The following is a 16,348-nucleotide window of genomic DNA, read 5'->3' as shown; positions in this document are numbered from 1 at the left end:
CACTGGATCGCCAGGGAAGTCCCCATTTTTTTTTTTCTATTGCTAAAGATCATGAATTTTCTTTCCCTTCCTCTAATCTATTTGGAGGGGGCAAGAAGTATTACTTTTAAGTGAAAAGTATAGGAACCATATGAGAATACTAATAAAAATATGTCAGAATCTCAGAAAACTAAGAATTTAATCTCTTGTTTCTAAATGGTCTGGACTTACATTTCCTCCTCAGGCGAATTGTACGTGGGCAGACCGCAGAGAGTTTGTCGAAACACAAGCCAAGAGAATGTTATCAAAACATCTCACAATGGGGAAAAATAAAGGACTGCCCAATCCCAGAGTTCTCTGGGAACCCTCCTATGGTATGTACAATTCATTGTAGCTATTATAGTTTCATTACCAACAATCTTCAAACTGTGTCTAAGAAAGAGATACAAATGTCATAGAGTTGTCCGTTATGAATGTCACGGAACTGCTAGGATGTTATAAGTATCCAGTGTTTTTCTGCTATGCTTATTGTCTAGAATTAGTTCTTGAAAAGTAAGCTTTACATTAGTCTGTTATGAACATCCTGATATAAAACTTGGAAAAGTATTGTTTTTTAAAGTGCTTTTGGGTTCAAGAAGTTCTACCTCTTCTCTTCTGGTTGTGATGGCCACAATAATACCAGTTAATGACTTTCAGAGGGATTCCATCCTGAGCCGAGTTGGAAAGCTCAGATTACGATTTATAAGGAGGCAGGAGCCTCTTCAGATTCCAGGAAGTAGGACTTTCTATACAGCTTTCAGAGCTGGGAAGGAAATTTGTGAGGTGGCACATAGGGCTGCCATTAGGTATCAGGAGGTCCCGTCTATGAGGCATAAAGGAGGCTGCAGAGCCAGGGTCATGCCATCGGCACTTCATGGTAGAGCAGGAGTGTGGCAAGGATGACCAAGGGAAAAGATGCTGAAATATTTACCTTTTGTTGGGAGCTCTGAAGAACTCCGTTTTGTTTATTCTCAATATCTCCGTTCCATGAGTGAGCAGTGGACGATGTGATCTTCATACCTTTTCCCCCATTGGCAAGCAATATATTTTATTGGTTATTATGCTAGCCATTGGTATAAAACTAAGCAAAAATCAACTTTTGTACAGGGCTTCTGAACAGGATGATTATTTTGTCCTTAAGCACAGTATAATATAAAGGCAAATTTCCCATCCCATTTTCTCCTTCCTTTTTTCTGACTCTCATAATATAGGAGTACTCTTCCTCTAGAAACAGCATGCTGTCTGCAGACTCAACATCTTTCAGCATCCTTGCTCATTAATGAAAGCAAGCAGACACATCAGTGAACTACCCCCACTACATGCAGACATCAATAGAAAGGATTAAAAGGGAACTCTATTGCAGGTCCTCTTATGAGCTGGGGAAGGCACATTTCCTTGAAGACAGCTAAGTCAGAGCGCTGCTACCTTCACAGGCATCTACCTCAGAGGAGCTCCTGGGTTTCTGGGGAGATTAGAAGTGATGTCCAAGACCTGGCTCCATTCAATGGGGCCCCAGGTGGCAGCCAGGACATAGATGGATGATGCTAGACCGTTTGAAAAAACTGTCCCATGAAAATGAAGGCCAGTAGCAGAGCATTTATGACTTCCGGGCAGATATTCTTCAACTTAGGCTGGAGATAGGGACATTTGGGTGCTCTCAACTTCCAACAATAACTTTCTTAAAATTTTTCATAGAAAGATCATAGGCGAGACTATGGGAAGCACTCTGGGATTTTTTTCCCCTCTTGGAATCCCTTCTGGAATGTTGTATTTTAGATGATATCGACTTCTAAAATTCTTTGCTACTTCAGATACTCATCTAGGAACCTAACTGACTGAATCCCAGGATGGATCTGTTTGGCCTAAATGTTTTTGTATAGCCAGTAGTGCCACGGGGTAATTCCAGTGTTCTGAAACACTGCAGATTCTGACAAGAGAGCACCCTAGAGAAAGTACATTGCATAGCTCCTAGAACTTGCCAGGATATTGGAGGAAGAGCTAAATTCTAGTGTGGAATTTCTCATGTTGCAAAGAATGAAGCTTTGGCTACGTGACCAAGAGAAAGTAATTGCAACGTTGCATTAAAAATATGATGTTGTTGAAATGCTATCCTTTAGAGAAATGTTAATTCTGAAACCAACCTTACTCTGCTGTAGGGTTATTGCAACTCCTATTGCGACAATAGGAGGAAATCCCATTCTTGTGGGCAGTTCCTCTTGGGAAAGTTCCATACTGTAGATATAGTTCCCCAATGTGGGCAAGGAGAATGTTCATTTTTACTGGCTCAAAAATTTATTTTAACTTTAGATATTTTAGAAGAAATTTACTAGTCTATCATGGAATATTTAAACAAACCAAAAAAGGTGAACTTCTAAAATGTTTTGTCCCCATGAATCTTTTATCAAGTACCGCCCCTTAACACATCCTTTTTTCATTGTTTGCTCTGATTACAGACTTGGAAATGGATAGTGGGTCCCATGTTCCTGTATCTCTGTGAGAGGTTGGTACGGTTTTGGCGATCTCAACAGAAGGTGGTCATCACCAAGGTATTGGCTGGGTTAGGAATTACTAATACTATCTAACTATATCATGGACAAGTCTATCCAAGTTCTCTATATCATTGTCAGATCTCACTTTTACTCAGTTTATTTTGATTAAACTTAGGGCAGAGAGATGACCTACAGTTTGTTTCAATGTACCTAGCTTGATAATCAAATGATTGGGCCTTTTTTTTTTTTTTTTTTTTGCGGTACGCGGGCCTCTCACTGTTGCGGCCAGGGAAGCCGATTGGGCCTTTTAATTGGGGAGACTAGAAGTTAACATTTTCTGTTGAAAAGTGAACCCAAATGTTTTGTGTAAATGAATCCCTGTGTGTGTGTGTGTGTGTGTGTGTGTGTGTGTGTGTGTGTGTGTGTGTAGAGGGGAGGAGCATAGAGAGATGATGTGATTAGTTAAGAGTAAAGAAGCAGGGCTTCCCTGGTGGCACAGTGGTTGAGGGTCCGCCTGACGATGCAGGGGACGCGGGTTCGTGCCCCGGTCCGGGAGGATCCCACACGCCGCGGAGCGGCTGGGCCCGTGAGCCGTGGCCGCTGAGCCTGCGCGTCCAGAGCCTGTGCTCCTCAACGGGAGAGGCCGCAACAGTGAGAGGCCCGCGTACCGCAAAAAAAAAAAAAAAAAAAAAAAAAGAGTAAAGAAGCAAAAGAGGTGAGTTCAAAAGGTCATGCACTGAGCCTTAAAATATTCAGATGCCAAAAGAACCAGGGAACCAAGGGCGGGTCTCTGTGCTTTGTATACAGTCACAGAGTATCAGAGTTAATGTACTCAAAGTCTCAAATGAGCTAATAACTAAACTGCATTTAGAATTGAATCCGCTAACTTCAAGTATATAGTGGTTTTTCCCCACACGTCTATGCTGCTTCTTATCATTAAATAAATAAATATCCAACTAAATAAATAGAAACGGAATTGCCTTATTATAGTTTCAGGAAACATCAGACAGGACTATTTTTATCAAATAAAATTTAATTCAGTTCAGTTCAGAAAGTATTTACCAAAAGCTTACCATGGGTTGCTTTTGCAAAACACAAAAAATCTTCCACTCCACCACCCTAGCTCTTCTTTCTTGGCATCTATGGAAGGTCATAGTAAAGTTAGTCCAGCTGACATTGGAAACCTTGAAATATAGGAAGCCACAACAGTTCTCCTTTTATGATATTTATATTGTACTATGAGAAAAAGCCCACAGATCAGCAAAAAGAACCACCACAAAATTTCCCGTACTAGACTAGAATGAACTAACCAGACAAGTATTTCCTCTAAGCCTATTTCTAAGGCAAACTTGTTTGCCTGTGAAGAAAATAAGTATTCATTTTCTTCTCATGTAAACACACATAAGAAACAAGGTACTATCCAAAAGTATTCTGGTGACAACGCTGTCCACTAGTGCATTTTATTCCCTTCTATCCCGATGTTCCCTGTGGTAGCAAAATTGCAATATGGTGGAACTCATTCTCACCACACAAAATTGCAACATGAGCAACATAATTTTCAAACTCATTTTCATCCATTTTTATTTTCTGTTTCAAAATGAAGCTCTCCACCTCCTTATTTCAGTGATGAAGGGAAGTTGGTTACAGCCTTGTCATATAACTTAAGTTTGAATCACAAGTTTTAGAAATGCTTGGCAATTTTTCTTAAAAGGATTTCCTATTGTCCTACTCCTCAGGGGTGAAAAGAAAAGCTCGTGTATATCAGTCAACATTAGGAATCCGCTATTTTGTTTCTATTGATTTTTCTTTCCTTTGATGTCCCTTGGTTTGTTTTCAGTTGCACATATAAAGTCCCTCTAGGATCTCAGGAATCATCAAAGAAACATATTACTTTGTATATTACAATGAAATCATTTTGTTATTTACCAACTTACCAGTTGATGGACATTTGGAGTGCTTCCAATTTTTTGGCTATTGTAAACAAAGCTGTTATGAACATTCAGGTACACGGAGAAGGAGGATGGCAACAGGCGGGTGGGACCTGGCTTTGGGAGAGATGGATGGTGTATTCCCCAGGTAGGGAGAAATGTAAAAACAATGCATGGAGTCAGGCAGGTTCAAGGTGGGACTTGGGACAAAGACAGACCAGCACCTTAGGCTTGGTTTGGGCGATGTTGCTATATTATTAGCCAATGGGGTCTCCTTCTGCTTCTGTCCGGCTGCTAAGGCTCTTGATCATCCCTTGGGGAGATAGGAAGGCTGAGCAGGAAACCATCTCTTCTTCCTGTTTCTAGCAACTGCCTTGTCTTCTTAGAGAAAAAGAAAATCACATTAAGCTGGTGTCTTAGGTTGGATTCCCTGGCAAAGATTCTGAGACAGAGAACTGCATGCAGAAGTCTTATCGGGGCATGTTCTCAGGAGATGAACCTGTAAAAGAAAAGAAAGGCAGGATTGGGGGAAGGAAATTGCTGGCCCGAAGTGGTTGCAACTGCAGCCTCAGCTGATCCTACAGGAAGTGCTGCAGCTGCGATGGCCCCTGGGAGTTGTCCCAAAGTGAGGACAAGGGCCAGGCCTTTGGATCCCTGCCCCAGCTCACTGTTGGCCATGGGCGACAGCCGAGGGCAGTTGCCAGTGAGAGGCAGGTTTGCTGGAAGAACTGCTGTGTTGGCCCTGAAGAAGGGACCTGTGTGGGGCATCTTAGCTCAGCCTTTTATCCATACGGATACTGAAAAGGCAAGTACTGGGGGAAAGGTTCATTTCCAGAGACACATTTTGTTCCATAGGTGGTCACTCACCCTTTCAAAACCATCGAGCTACAGATGAAGAAAAAAGGATTCAAGATGGAGGTGGGCCAATACATTTTCGTCAAGTGCCCTGTGGTGTCCAGGCTGGAGTGGCACCCTTTCACCCTGACCTCTGCCCCCGAGGAAGACTTCTTTAGCATCCATATCCGCATCGTGGGGGACTGGACGGAGGGACTGTTCAAAGCTTGTGGCTGTGATAAGCAGGAGTTTCAAGATGCCTGGAAACTACCGAAGTGAGTACAAAGCGCCTATTACAAAGGTGCATCAGTTCAGGAAAAATGTCACTCTACTAGCTCCTGAGTCTGACGAAACATACGGATTCTATAGGGAGCTATCTCGGTGTTCCCCGTTTTATACGTGTGCTGTGCTTATGCATATATGTATAAATCTTATATGAAATATAAAATGTTTGAATCAAATATTAATCATGGATATTCCCCAGTGCCTATAAATTTGTAAGGGTCAAGACCAAGGTATATTAACTTGCAATCAAAGCTATACTTAAAATTTCATTGGTGTACGTTATTTGAGGGTAAATGCCAGATGTTACTCACTTGGCCTCTTTCTTCCCACACGCCTAACATGGTGTCAGGCACTTAGTAGATGCTGAAGAAAAGTATGTCAAATAACTCAATGAATAGACCAACAAAAAGTAGAGATATTAAATTTATAAGATATCATGACATGGAAAATTCTCACTTTAATGTACAGTGTAAGCAGGAATTTCAAGTGTGGGCTCACCTGGCAAGAGACACAGACATTTGTGTGTGTGTGTGTGCGTGCGCGCGTGCGTAGTGAGTGAACGGGGTTGGGGACATGAAAAAAATACCCCTGAGAGTTACCAAATGTTTTCAGTTAGCTAAAAATTCCTCTTCTTACTTCCAACCCCGATGTTCACACCGAGTTGGTTACTTGAAAGCTGTCTCACAGAACAAAGTGTCACATCAATACATTGTCCCAGTTTGAAGTGACGTGTCGCACACCTGCAGTGATAATGTGTGCCCCATCCTCCTCTGAAGAGCAAGGTGTCCGTGTAACTATCTCCCCCATGCTTCCCTCCAGGATAGCTGTTGACGGGCCCTTCGGCACTGCCAGTGAAGATGTGTTCAGTTATGAGGTGGTGATGTTGGTGGGAGCAGGGATCGGGGTCACGCCCTTTGCATCCATTCTCAAGTCGATCTGGTACAAGTATTGCAATAAAGCCCCCAATCTGAGGCTGAAGAAGGTAGGTTCTTTTCTTTTTCAGAGGGCTTGGAGCATTCACCACAGTCTGCCAAGTGAAGCCTCAAAGAGCCTTCAGGGCAGAGGCTGGCAGAGACTGGCGGAAGTGGAGACAAGTTCTAGGTAGTTTCAGAGAGGCAGGCTTTGCACAAAAGGGCTGTTTGATAAGTCAAAGGTGCTTCTGGGGATTCCCTGGCGGTTCAGTGGTTAGGACTCAGCGCTTTCACTGCCAAGGGTGCCGGTTTGATCCCTGGTCCGGGAACTAAGATCCCGCAAGCCATGCGTGGCACAGCCAAAAAAATAAACAAACAAACAAATAAATAAATGTGGTTCTCTATAAGCAAGCCTATTATTGAAAGTACAAATATACTGTATTTGTGTAGCATTACTGGAAAGTCAGAAGAGAGTTGGGAATAGAAAGTGTCCACAACCCCAATCCAATAGTTACACTTTTTGTAAATTCTCTTCCAACATGTTTACATATTTTTAGAAAGCTGTATATATTGAGTATGTACAATTTCATGTCCTGCTCTTTTTAAAACATATAGTACTTTTCAGTGTTGTCACAAGCTTGCTGATAATCATTTTTGATGATTCTTTCATGTTCCATTAAGAGGATAGAATAATTTTTCTATCATCTTACATTAGATATTGACATGGATTCCATTTCCAGCCCCCAGCACATTTATTTGCAGGGGGAGGGCAGGAGACATGTCCTTTCATGACACTTTTACTTTTTTCCTTTCTTATGGCTGTCTCCTCAGAATAAAGTCCTGGGGGATGTTTTGGTTACATGTAAGTTTGGTTTCATTGCCCAATAAAGGACATCTTTAATAAAGCTTGAGTCATTCTAATAGCTGTAGAGATAACCTCTAACAGGCACGTTGAGCTTACCTTGACTTTTCATTCTCCCCTTCCCCTCTTTTCGATGTGGAGGAGGTGTGGGTAGGACTACTTTTTCCCCTACGAACTCAGGGAAGTCTGCCAGTAGCGGGTAGGGACGTAGTGCGGTGGCAGCCATGGCTCGTCTAGATCCTATTGGTCTTTCTGAGAGGAGGGTCAAGGGAAGCCGGGGATCCTGGGAGGGCAAGAGCAGACCCAGGGGGAAAGTTGTGGGCCAATGTTTTCTTCTTAAGCTACGGATTTCTGAGAACAAGCTATTTATTTTCTGCCCTGCCGTGTGAAAGCCAGAGCAGGTTCATGTGAGCTAGTTTGTCAGATATCTAGAGCTTTCTGAAAACCCATGTTTCCAGGCATTCTGAGCAGCAGGCAAAAGTGGGGGTGGGGAGGGTAGAAATCCATATTTCAATGCTGATAGGTTCCTATTTAAATATAATCTGCTTGACTCACAGATACAGAGAAAGAACTAGTGGTTACCAGTGAGGAGAGGGAAGTGGGGAGGGGCAAGACAGGGGTAGGGGATTAAGAGGTGCAAACGACCATGTGTAAAATAAATAAGCTACGAGGACATAATGTACAACATGGGGAATATAGCCAATATTTTATAATAACTATAAATGGAGCATAACCTTTCAAATTGTGAATCACTCTATTATACACCTGTAACTTATATGATATTATACATCAACTATCTTTCAAAAAAAGATAAAAATAAAAAAAGAAACATAATCTGCTTCACGGTCTGTCCCCCTCTCAGATCTACTTCTACTGGCTGTGCCGGGACACACATGCCTTTGAGTGGTTTGCAGACCTGCTGCAGCTGCTGGAGACCCAGATGCAGGAGAAGGACAACGCCGGCTTCCTCAGCTACAACATCTACCTCACTGGCTGGGATGAGTCTCAGGTGAGGAAAAGATCCCCAATCTCAGGTCCCTCCCACAGTGCCCAGGGCTTACCGACTTCCCCTTGGTTATTGGAATGTCTTGTGTACTGTTTTTAAGAACAGTCGATGGGTTCAGGTGATCCAGCACATTCACTCTGACTCAGTATCCCCATTTGTTCAGACGGTTGATATTAGATTCAAAGTTGGTATCTGTGGGACGGGTCAAAGCTAGGGAGCCTACAAGGGAATCAGAGCCATGACTTTGACCTTGTTAGAGCAATGCCTCCACCAGGGTACAAGGTTACTTGAACCTTGTGGACAAGGTGGACAAGACGATCTACGGGGTTATGGGAAGAAAATAGAGAAAAGATCAGCTCTCTCTCGTTCTCTCTCTCTCTCTGTCTGTATTTATATATACACATGCATATACATATATATGTATACACATGCATATATATGTGTATATATTCCTTTAATTTATGTTTATGCATGTTTTATACTATACATAATACATTTAATAAGGAGTCATAATAACTGGCAATAGTTATTAAGCATATGCTTGTGCCAAGTATTGTTCTTAGTGTTTACATAGATTGTCTAATTAAATCCTCACAACAACCTTATGAAGTAGCTATTATTCTTTTCCAGATTTCACAGATGGGGAAGCCAAGGCCCAGAACAGGTTAGGTCATTTGTCCAAGGGCATCCAAGTAATAAATGCTCCAGAACTTGCACTCTTAGTACTCCCAGTAGTTCATGATTATCATTTGTAAATAAATCAATATATATCTAATGAAGGTGATATATATGTATATATATATATGGGTGTGTGTGTATGTGTATATGTATATATGTGTGTGTAGTATGTGTATATGTATATATGTATATATGCTTTCTCCCTCCTGAGACATTTAGCAATGGAAATGTGAATTTTCGATTGAGAAGACAATTACAGTTAATTACAATTATTGATAAGATAGTCACAATTCACAAGACAGCCCCCCACAACAAAGAATTATCTGGCCCCAAATGTCCAAAGTGATGAGACTGAGAAACTCAGAAACAAATTAATGATTCCTAGGGGGTAACATCTTTCTAAATAAGCAAACATTAATGACTTGGCCTGGAAGCAGCATGACTGTCCCCCTGAGTGAGGGGGTAAGGCAAGGGTCTCTGCCCACTCCTGGCCACTGCCTCAGATGGCCATCCCCACACAATGGCTCCTCAGCCCAGACAGTTTTCACAGGCACCTGGTCCCTGCGAAAACCGACTTCTTCTCATTTAGGTTTTGGCATATCGCTTATCATAGGTTCTCCAAGTCTTAGGAAAGGCTTGTTGCAAACGTAGGTCCAGGGACACATGACCATGAAAATTGCTGCTCCAGAAAAAGTGCTTTTAAGATGCCACTTCTGCAATTTAAAAATGAAACAACAACAACAAAATTTGATAAAAATGAAACCCAGGGGAAAAAATGTATAATATATAAATTGCTTTGCAGTTTTGTTTTTTTCAAAAGCCAGACATAGTTTTTTAAGTGGGAAATCTCTTTGCATTGAAAACTAGTTATTTTGCTTTGCAAAACTTTGTCCCTACAGGATTATCAAACCGGGGTAACTACCCTTCTTAACCTCTTCCATCCCCATCATCCATTCCCTGTCCAGTGAATTTAAAATCTGATTTGATTGTTAAATAAATGTAATTAACCATTTTTATTTTTAAAAAATACCTGTTGTTCAAACTGAGGCCCCCTAGAATGGTCACAGGAAACAACACATGACTGCACACACACACGCACACACACACACACACACACACACACACACACACATACACACACACAGAGAGTAGCTTTAGGCTTGGTTTGATGTCTCATTACATTACCAAAATATGAATACATTTTAGTCTATGGTTGTCTTAATTCTTAGTGATTCTCCCAAAGGAGCGGGAGTATATTAGGGTGAGAAGAGACTGTCAGACGTACCGCAGAGAGAAAAACAGTGAGATAGAGAATTTAAATCCTACCCACACTTCAAAGTCTGGCGCAAATGTGGCCACCCTGAAACCTTCCCATATCCTTCCACCCGTGCTCCCTTCTTTGTCCTCATGGAGATGTTTGTGCCTCCTCTATGGTCTCCCTTTCTAGACTGTAAATTACTTGAGAACTGGTTTCTTCAGTGTTGACCTTCTAGCTTCCAGCATGGTGCCTTGCCCCAAATACATACAGTTAGAACGGTAATTAGAGCTTGGTTTGTGAGATATCTAAGTATATCTGTGTGTGTTTATACAGCATGCCTCTTTTGTCTGAATTCATGTCCTTTCCTGCAGGCCAATCACTTTGCTGTGCACCATGACGAGGAGAAAGATGTGATCACAGGCCTGAAACAAAAGACCTTGTATGGACGGCCCAACTGGGATAATGAGTTCAAGACCATTGGGAGTCAACACCCCAGGTAAGGAATTCCCCCGCCAAGGTGTTCTTTTTTTTTTTTTTAACCATCTTTATTGGAGTATAATTGCTTTACAATGGTGTGTTAGTTTCTGCTTTATAACAAAGTGAGTCAGTTATACATATACATATGTTCCCATATCTCTTCCCTCTTGCCAAGGTGTTCTTGAGGCTCATGGTCTACAGAAAGCAACAGCTTCCAAACATGGCTAGATTTATGTATTGCAGAAACTAAAATACCTAGGTTACCATATTCACACCCATAAAAGGTTCTAGATATCTCTGACTTTAAGAGGAAGTCTTTAAATCACACCAAACAAAGATTCCCAGGCCCCACCTCAGACTTTCTGAAGCCTGTTCCCCCCACATAGGCCCATAACTCAGTTCTTTTCTTTCACCTCCTAAATTTCAGTCGTGTATCTACTTCTATTAATTCTCTATGATTTATATTTATTACTAAGGAGACACTGTCCCCACTTTCATTTATAGTTTTTGGGTCCAAGATCATAAGTTGACAGATATTCCAGGTCCTTCCTGCCCTCACTAAAGCTTTGGTCATCGTGAAACTAAATGTTCTATAATATAAAAGACAGCTCCCCACAACAAAGGATTCCCTGACCTAAAATGTGAGTAGTGCTGAGGTTGAGAAACTGTTTTAGGTCAGTTTTCATTGTGCTACTATTCCTTGGTATTTCTAAGTTTTTCCTGCCTACTGTACTGACTGTTCTTGAAACTCTTTATCAGTCATTTACACTTTAGAGTGAACGAGGCTTGGTTGGTTTCTCGAATAGATTGATTGGTAAAGGAAAGTAGCTTAAGAAAGAAACAGGATGCAAAGGAAGCACTACAGTTCTTGCTTGTCTCGCAAGCTTATCCTCTTACGTTCTCTAGATTTTCAGATTCTCCCTTTTCTTCTTTAAAGTCACAAACATTTCTCAGAACATCTCCAGGCAACCTTTATTTGCCTTAGTTTACTAAGACTTCCAATGAAGCTCAAGAGGAGAAGTGCTACTTACCTGTCTCTTGGCTTCAGGCTCCATTTCCACTCTTCATGCTCTCTTGTGTATCGTGGCGGGCTAGGAGTCTGAAAACTGCATTTCTAAAATCTAGAACACATGACAAACTCAAGAATTATCACCATAAATACACTCTTTACGCCATTGCTTCTTACACGTTGATGAACATATAAATCACTTGGGGAAGCTTTTTGAAACGCTGATTTAGTATATGTGGGGTAGGGCCAAAGCATCTACATTCTTGGTTTTGAATAGATTTTTGAGTTTTACTGAAATCTTACGTGAACAAGAAATTGGAAATACAATCACATCAAAGAACAAATTGTCACGGCTTTGACATTTAAGCCAAACCAATTTTGTAGGGCAGATTTCAAAAAGGTGTGAAGTTATAACAATTTAAAAACACAGTTGACCTACTTTAAGAATCTGCATTCTTAAAAAGCTGACACCGAGGCTACTGGTCCGGAACCAGAGCTAGAGGAGCAAGGCTTTAAAGTCTAAAATGTTGAGGGATGAAGTCACACGAAGCTGTTGGCAGAGGTGGTGTTCCTGAAGCGGGTTTGTCCTTGATTTTAAGATGCTGGAGTGTTTGGGGACATAGAGCCCTGAAGGGCAGTAGCCCACAGGCTCACAAATTCACCCTCATTTTCCCTGTAGTAGAAGTTTCCGCAAACGCTGCTTGCATGTCATTTTTTCAGAGAAGTCAGCTGCCTTTTGAAGTAGCCAGCTGCCCGCCCCTCCCAGCCCCGCAAACAGGGCCGAGCCACGCTCCCTCATGGTAACCTGAACTCTGTCATTTGCGGAAGGACAAAGGAGCAGAGGGGACTCTGCTCTGAGGCCTGAAATCAATAGGAAATCCCCCCATGTGCTTTGTAATTGAGCCCATCCCAAAGCCTGAAACTGTATTTTTTCTTTCTTTCCCAAAAGTACCAGAATAGGAGTTTTCCTCTGTGGACCGGAAGCGTTGGCTGAAACCCTCAATAAACAGTGCATCTCCAACTCCGACTCTGGCCCCAGGGGAGTGCATTTCATTTTCAATAAGGAAAATTTCTAACTGGTCTCTTCCATGAGGAAATAAATGTGGGTTGTACCGCCAAATGCCCCAATAATGCCAGTTGATAATATAAGTTCCCTCCTTTCAAGAAAAAGAGAGAAAGAGAAACTATAATGTGATGATTTGCCCTGAAAGGAATGTCAAAGATTGTTCAACAGTCATAAATTTGCATTTGTATGGGGTTTTATGGTTTTCAGAGCAATTATATACACATTTTTTCATTTTGTTTCCTCACAGTAATTCCAGAGAGAGGTAGGGCAAGGATTCTCAGACTCAGGTCTCAGGATTAAAAAATGGGGGCTCAAAATGGTGAAGTAGCTTCCCTAAGATTAAAGCTGAGACTGGCTCTAGACCATCTGACTCTAGGTTTGGTGATCTTTCAGCAATACCAGGCTGCCTGGAAATAGGTTTGTATACTCCCCAAAAGAAGAAGCAAACCAGGGAGTAACTTTTCATATTCCCTTTTGTGTCATCTTTGTTATCATTATTGTCCTATCAAAGGAAATTTTCCAAATAAGAGATAACATATGTTGAGAGTGATTCATCACTTAATGGTGACAGCACACTCCAGTTTACCAATGCAGCAGCCTAACTGGGTCAGAGATTCCTCCTACAAAAGAATATTAGACTGACTGGAATTAATGTATGCCCCAGCAGAGAGTGGATACTCAATGAAAGTTTGCTGAATGAATGAATGAATGAAAGGACCTTTAAAACCATACAATGCCAGGGTAGAACTAATTGAAAGCTTTAAACAGGATTATCTGAGGAAATCACTTCTGAGACTCTTGTTGACCAAAGGAACCTGATTCTCTTGAAGGTAAAGAACAGGCTAAGGTTAGTAACCAGTAGGTTGGCCTGTCCAAACATTTTTATTTGAAACATGCAGGAAAGGGAGATAGAGGCAGAGAACTGAACTCCTGTCCTAACTCTGGCCGGCTCCTTATGCTATGAAAGAAATGCAAACTGATTTATTGCCGGAAACAGTCTCCTCCAGCCAGCACTTGTGAATCTGAAATTAAGAATGGTGACAAATATGTATCTGATATGCCCATCTGCTTTAAATAGCATCCACACTTTGTTTTACTTAAATACACAAGCGAAAGAGATCTTACTGGTGTAACTAACGATTTATTGTTCTATCATCATGATCATGATGAAATTTACATCCCAGAAACTAAAATCCCTAGCTTACTGTGTAGGTATTGGATTCATACCCAGTAGAATGTTCTGGATATCCGTGAGTTTGAGAGTCTCTAAATCATTGTTAATGTGGCCAGAAAGGTTTTTTTCCCGCCTCAGGACTGCTCCTACTTCTGGGAACTAAAAACAGCTTTATGTGTTATATCCTCTGGGGCCACAGATATTTAGAAGTACTCAACTTTGATCATGAGAAAGAAAGAGAAGGGAGCAGGGGGGAAGGGCAGAAGGTGGGGTTAGGAGGAAAGGGGAGGGAAGGGGGAAGAGAATAGAAGGAGAGTGAGAGAAAGCGAAAAAAGGCAAAAGGGAATGGTAGGTGAAGGGGGTCACTTTCTACCCCAGATTTCTTAAAGTCTTATACGTATTGAATGTAATTGCAGGAGGTACACACATATTCATTTTATTTTGATAACATATGGTATTGAATCTGAAATTCTGGCCATGAATTTGATGCTGAGTGGGCATATTCAGGGGACTGGGCTGAACTAGTAAGAACTCAGTTGTCCCTTTGGGTTCCCAGGATACCCCGGGCACTGAGGGTCGGTCCTGACAAGTCAGGCTTGCTTTGAGAATGTCACCTCCCCACAATGTCCCAAGACTGTTTCTGCAAAGAGAAACTTAGGTCCAGCCTGTTCACACTGCACCCCAGGTATCAGTTCATTCATTCAACAAACTTTTATTGTGTTATTACTATGACTCAGGCTCTGTGTTGATAGCTTCAGTTCTTTACACCAAAGTGTGAGCCAGAGGGGGAACCAGAGTTAATAAGTAGTCTGAGAATCCGGGCCCTCGCTCACCTGTGTGGCGTAAGTAAAACCAACTCCATTTGTTGCTCTGAAAATGTTTCTCCAGGGTTTTCTTTTTTTTTTTTTCCCCCGGTACGTGGGCCTCTCACTGCTGTGGCATCTCCCGTTGCGGAGCACAGGCTCCGGACGCGCAGGCTCAGCGACCATGGCTCACGGGCCCAGCCGCTCTGCGGCATGTGGGATCTTCCCGGACCGGGGCTCGAACCCGTGTCCCCCGCATCGGCAGGTGGACTCTCAACCACTGCGCCACCAGGGAAGCCCCAGGGTTTTCTATTTTTGACACCAACAGACTTACCAAAATAGATCTTCCCTGTGTTATCCTGGTTATGAGATGAAAAATGAGTGTGAAAGCTCTTGTCATTATGAGAGCTTCCTTCTCCATCCTTCTCCCCAGCCATCGGCTGCCCGCACAGCTTTTTTAGCATTTAGTATTTAGTAACAGGTAGTGAGAACACGATTAAGCATTGTTTTTAATCTCAAGGCTATGAAGGCTTTTCTTATTTCTTTTGCTTTTGCAACACTGCATTTATGAAATTTGAATACTTGTAGATGTTGTGTGTGAATAGTTTACGGGGGGTGGGGGGACCCTGGGAGATAATTCTTGGGAAGAACTATCAAAACTGTGCTCAATTATTAAAATGAATGAGCTCTCTCTGTGTCTGTGTTATTGATCTTCATATTCAAGGGTGGATTCAGGTGGCAAAGATTTTCTCTGCCCCAGTGGGATTGAGATTCTCTGTGTTTTTGTAGATATGTCAAACACTGCACAATTTCTGGATTGAGAAGGGAAAACTGAGTACTGAGTTCTGTACTAATGTCCTGGTGACCCTCACAGCACTGGTATAAGGGAATGGACAAGGGAGTGTCACCTGACATTGCAGACAGAATTTCAAAGGCAAAGAAGTCCTAGTGTAAGACCTTTTTTTTTTTTCATTTCCACTCACCTTTTCGGTTCTAACTTTGCAATTAGCTGCCATCACGTGCTCATGGTTCTGTACTGGTCATTGTTCTAAGCAAGTCAACCAGTTATGACCCCCTGCCCCATGTAGGAAAGGGATAGAGGTGTGGGCATATGCTGCCACGGGGGGGAAAGGTCATTAACTGAAATAAATGTCAATAATAGAAATAGCTAATGTTTAATAAACACCTACTATGCCAAACATTTTACATCCACTTCAGCTAATCCCTCAGGACACTGTAAGTCATTTTATCCCAATTTCGTTGATAAAACAAAAAACAAACAAAAATACTGAAGCTGAGAGAGGATAACTGATAGGCTCAAACTATCCCACAACTACTGGGTGACTGTGTCAAAATTAAGTCCATATCTTTCTAGCTAAAAAGCCCATGTTCTTTACACCACACTAACAGATTAGACAAGGTATAAGTAACCAAGGATATTTTTAAAGCTATTGTGCTAGGTACAGATTCTGCACCAAGAATAGCTGGGTAACAGTGGTGGTATAAACCTCTGGTTTATGCCATCGAAGTATCTTGGTTCCTTAGTTTAG

The 16,348-nt window shown here is 41.8% G+C and overlaps 1 protein-coding gene across 1 annotated transcript in view; it reads left to right on the top strand.

The window, feature by feature from the left end:
- Nucleotides 1–14,275, top strand: part of CYBB (cytochrome b-245 beta chain) — a 34,675-nt gene extending 20,400 nt beyond the window's left edge. Inside the window, exons 7-13 of the mRNA XM_030834884.3 lie at nucleotides 224–353; nucleotides 2,472–2,564; nucleotides 5,291–5,544; nucleotides 6,374–6,536; nucleotides 8,190–8,336; nucleotides 10,641–10,765; nucleotides 12,705–14,275. Coding sequence (XP_030690744.1) covers nucleotides 224–353; nucleotides 2,472–2,564; nucleotides 5,291–5,544; nucleotides 6,374–6,536; nucleotides 8,190–8,336; nucleotides 10,641–10,765; nucleotides 12,705–12,831 — 1,039 coding nt within the window. The 3' untranslated portion in view covers nucleotides 12,832–14,275. The remainder of the gene's footprint in view (nucleotides 1–223; nucleotides 354–2,471; nucleotides 2,565–5,290; nucleotides 5,545–6,373; nucleotides 6,537–8,189; nucleotides 8,337–10,640; nucleotides 10,766–12,704) is intronic.
- Nucleotides 14,276–16,348: the final 2,073 nt, after the last annotated feature.

This window comes from Globicephala melas, chromosome X (assembly GCF_963455315.2).
Source record: "Globicephala melas chromosome X, mGloMel1.2, whole genome shotgun sequence".
NCBI classification, from domain to species: domain Eukaryota; kingdom Metazoa; phylum Chordata; class Mammalia; order Artiodactyla; family Delphinidae; genus Globicephala; species Globicephala melas.
The sequence above is the reverse complement of the archived record's forward strand: the minus strand, read 5'-3'. Positions and strand labels throughout refer to the sequence as shown.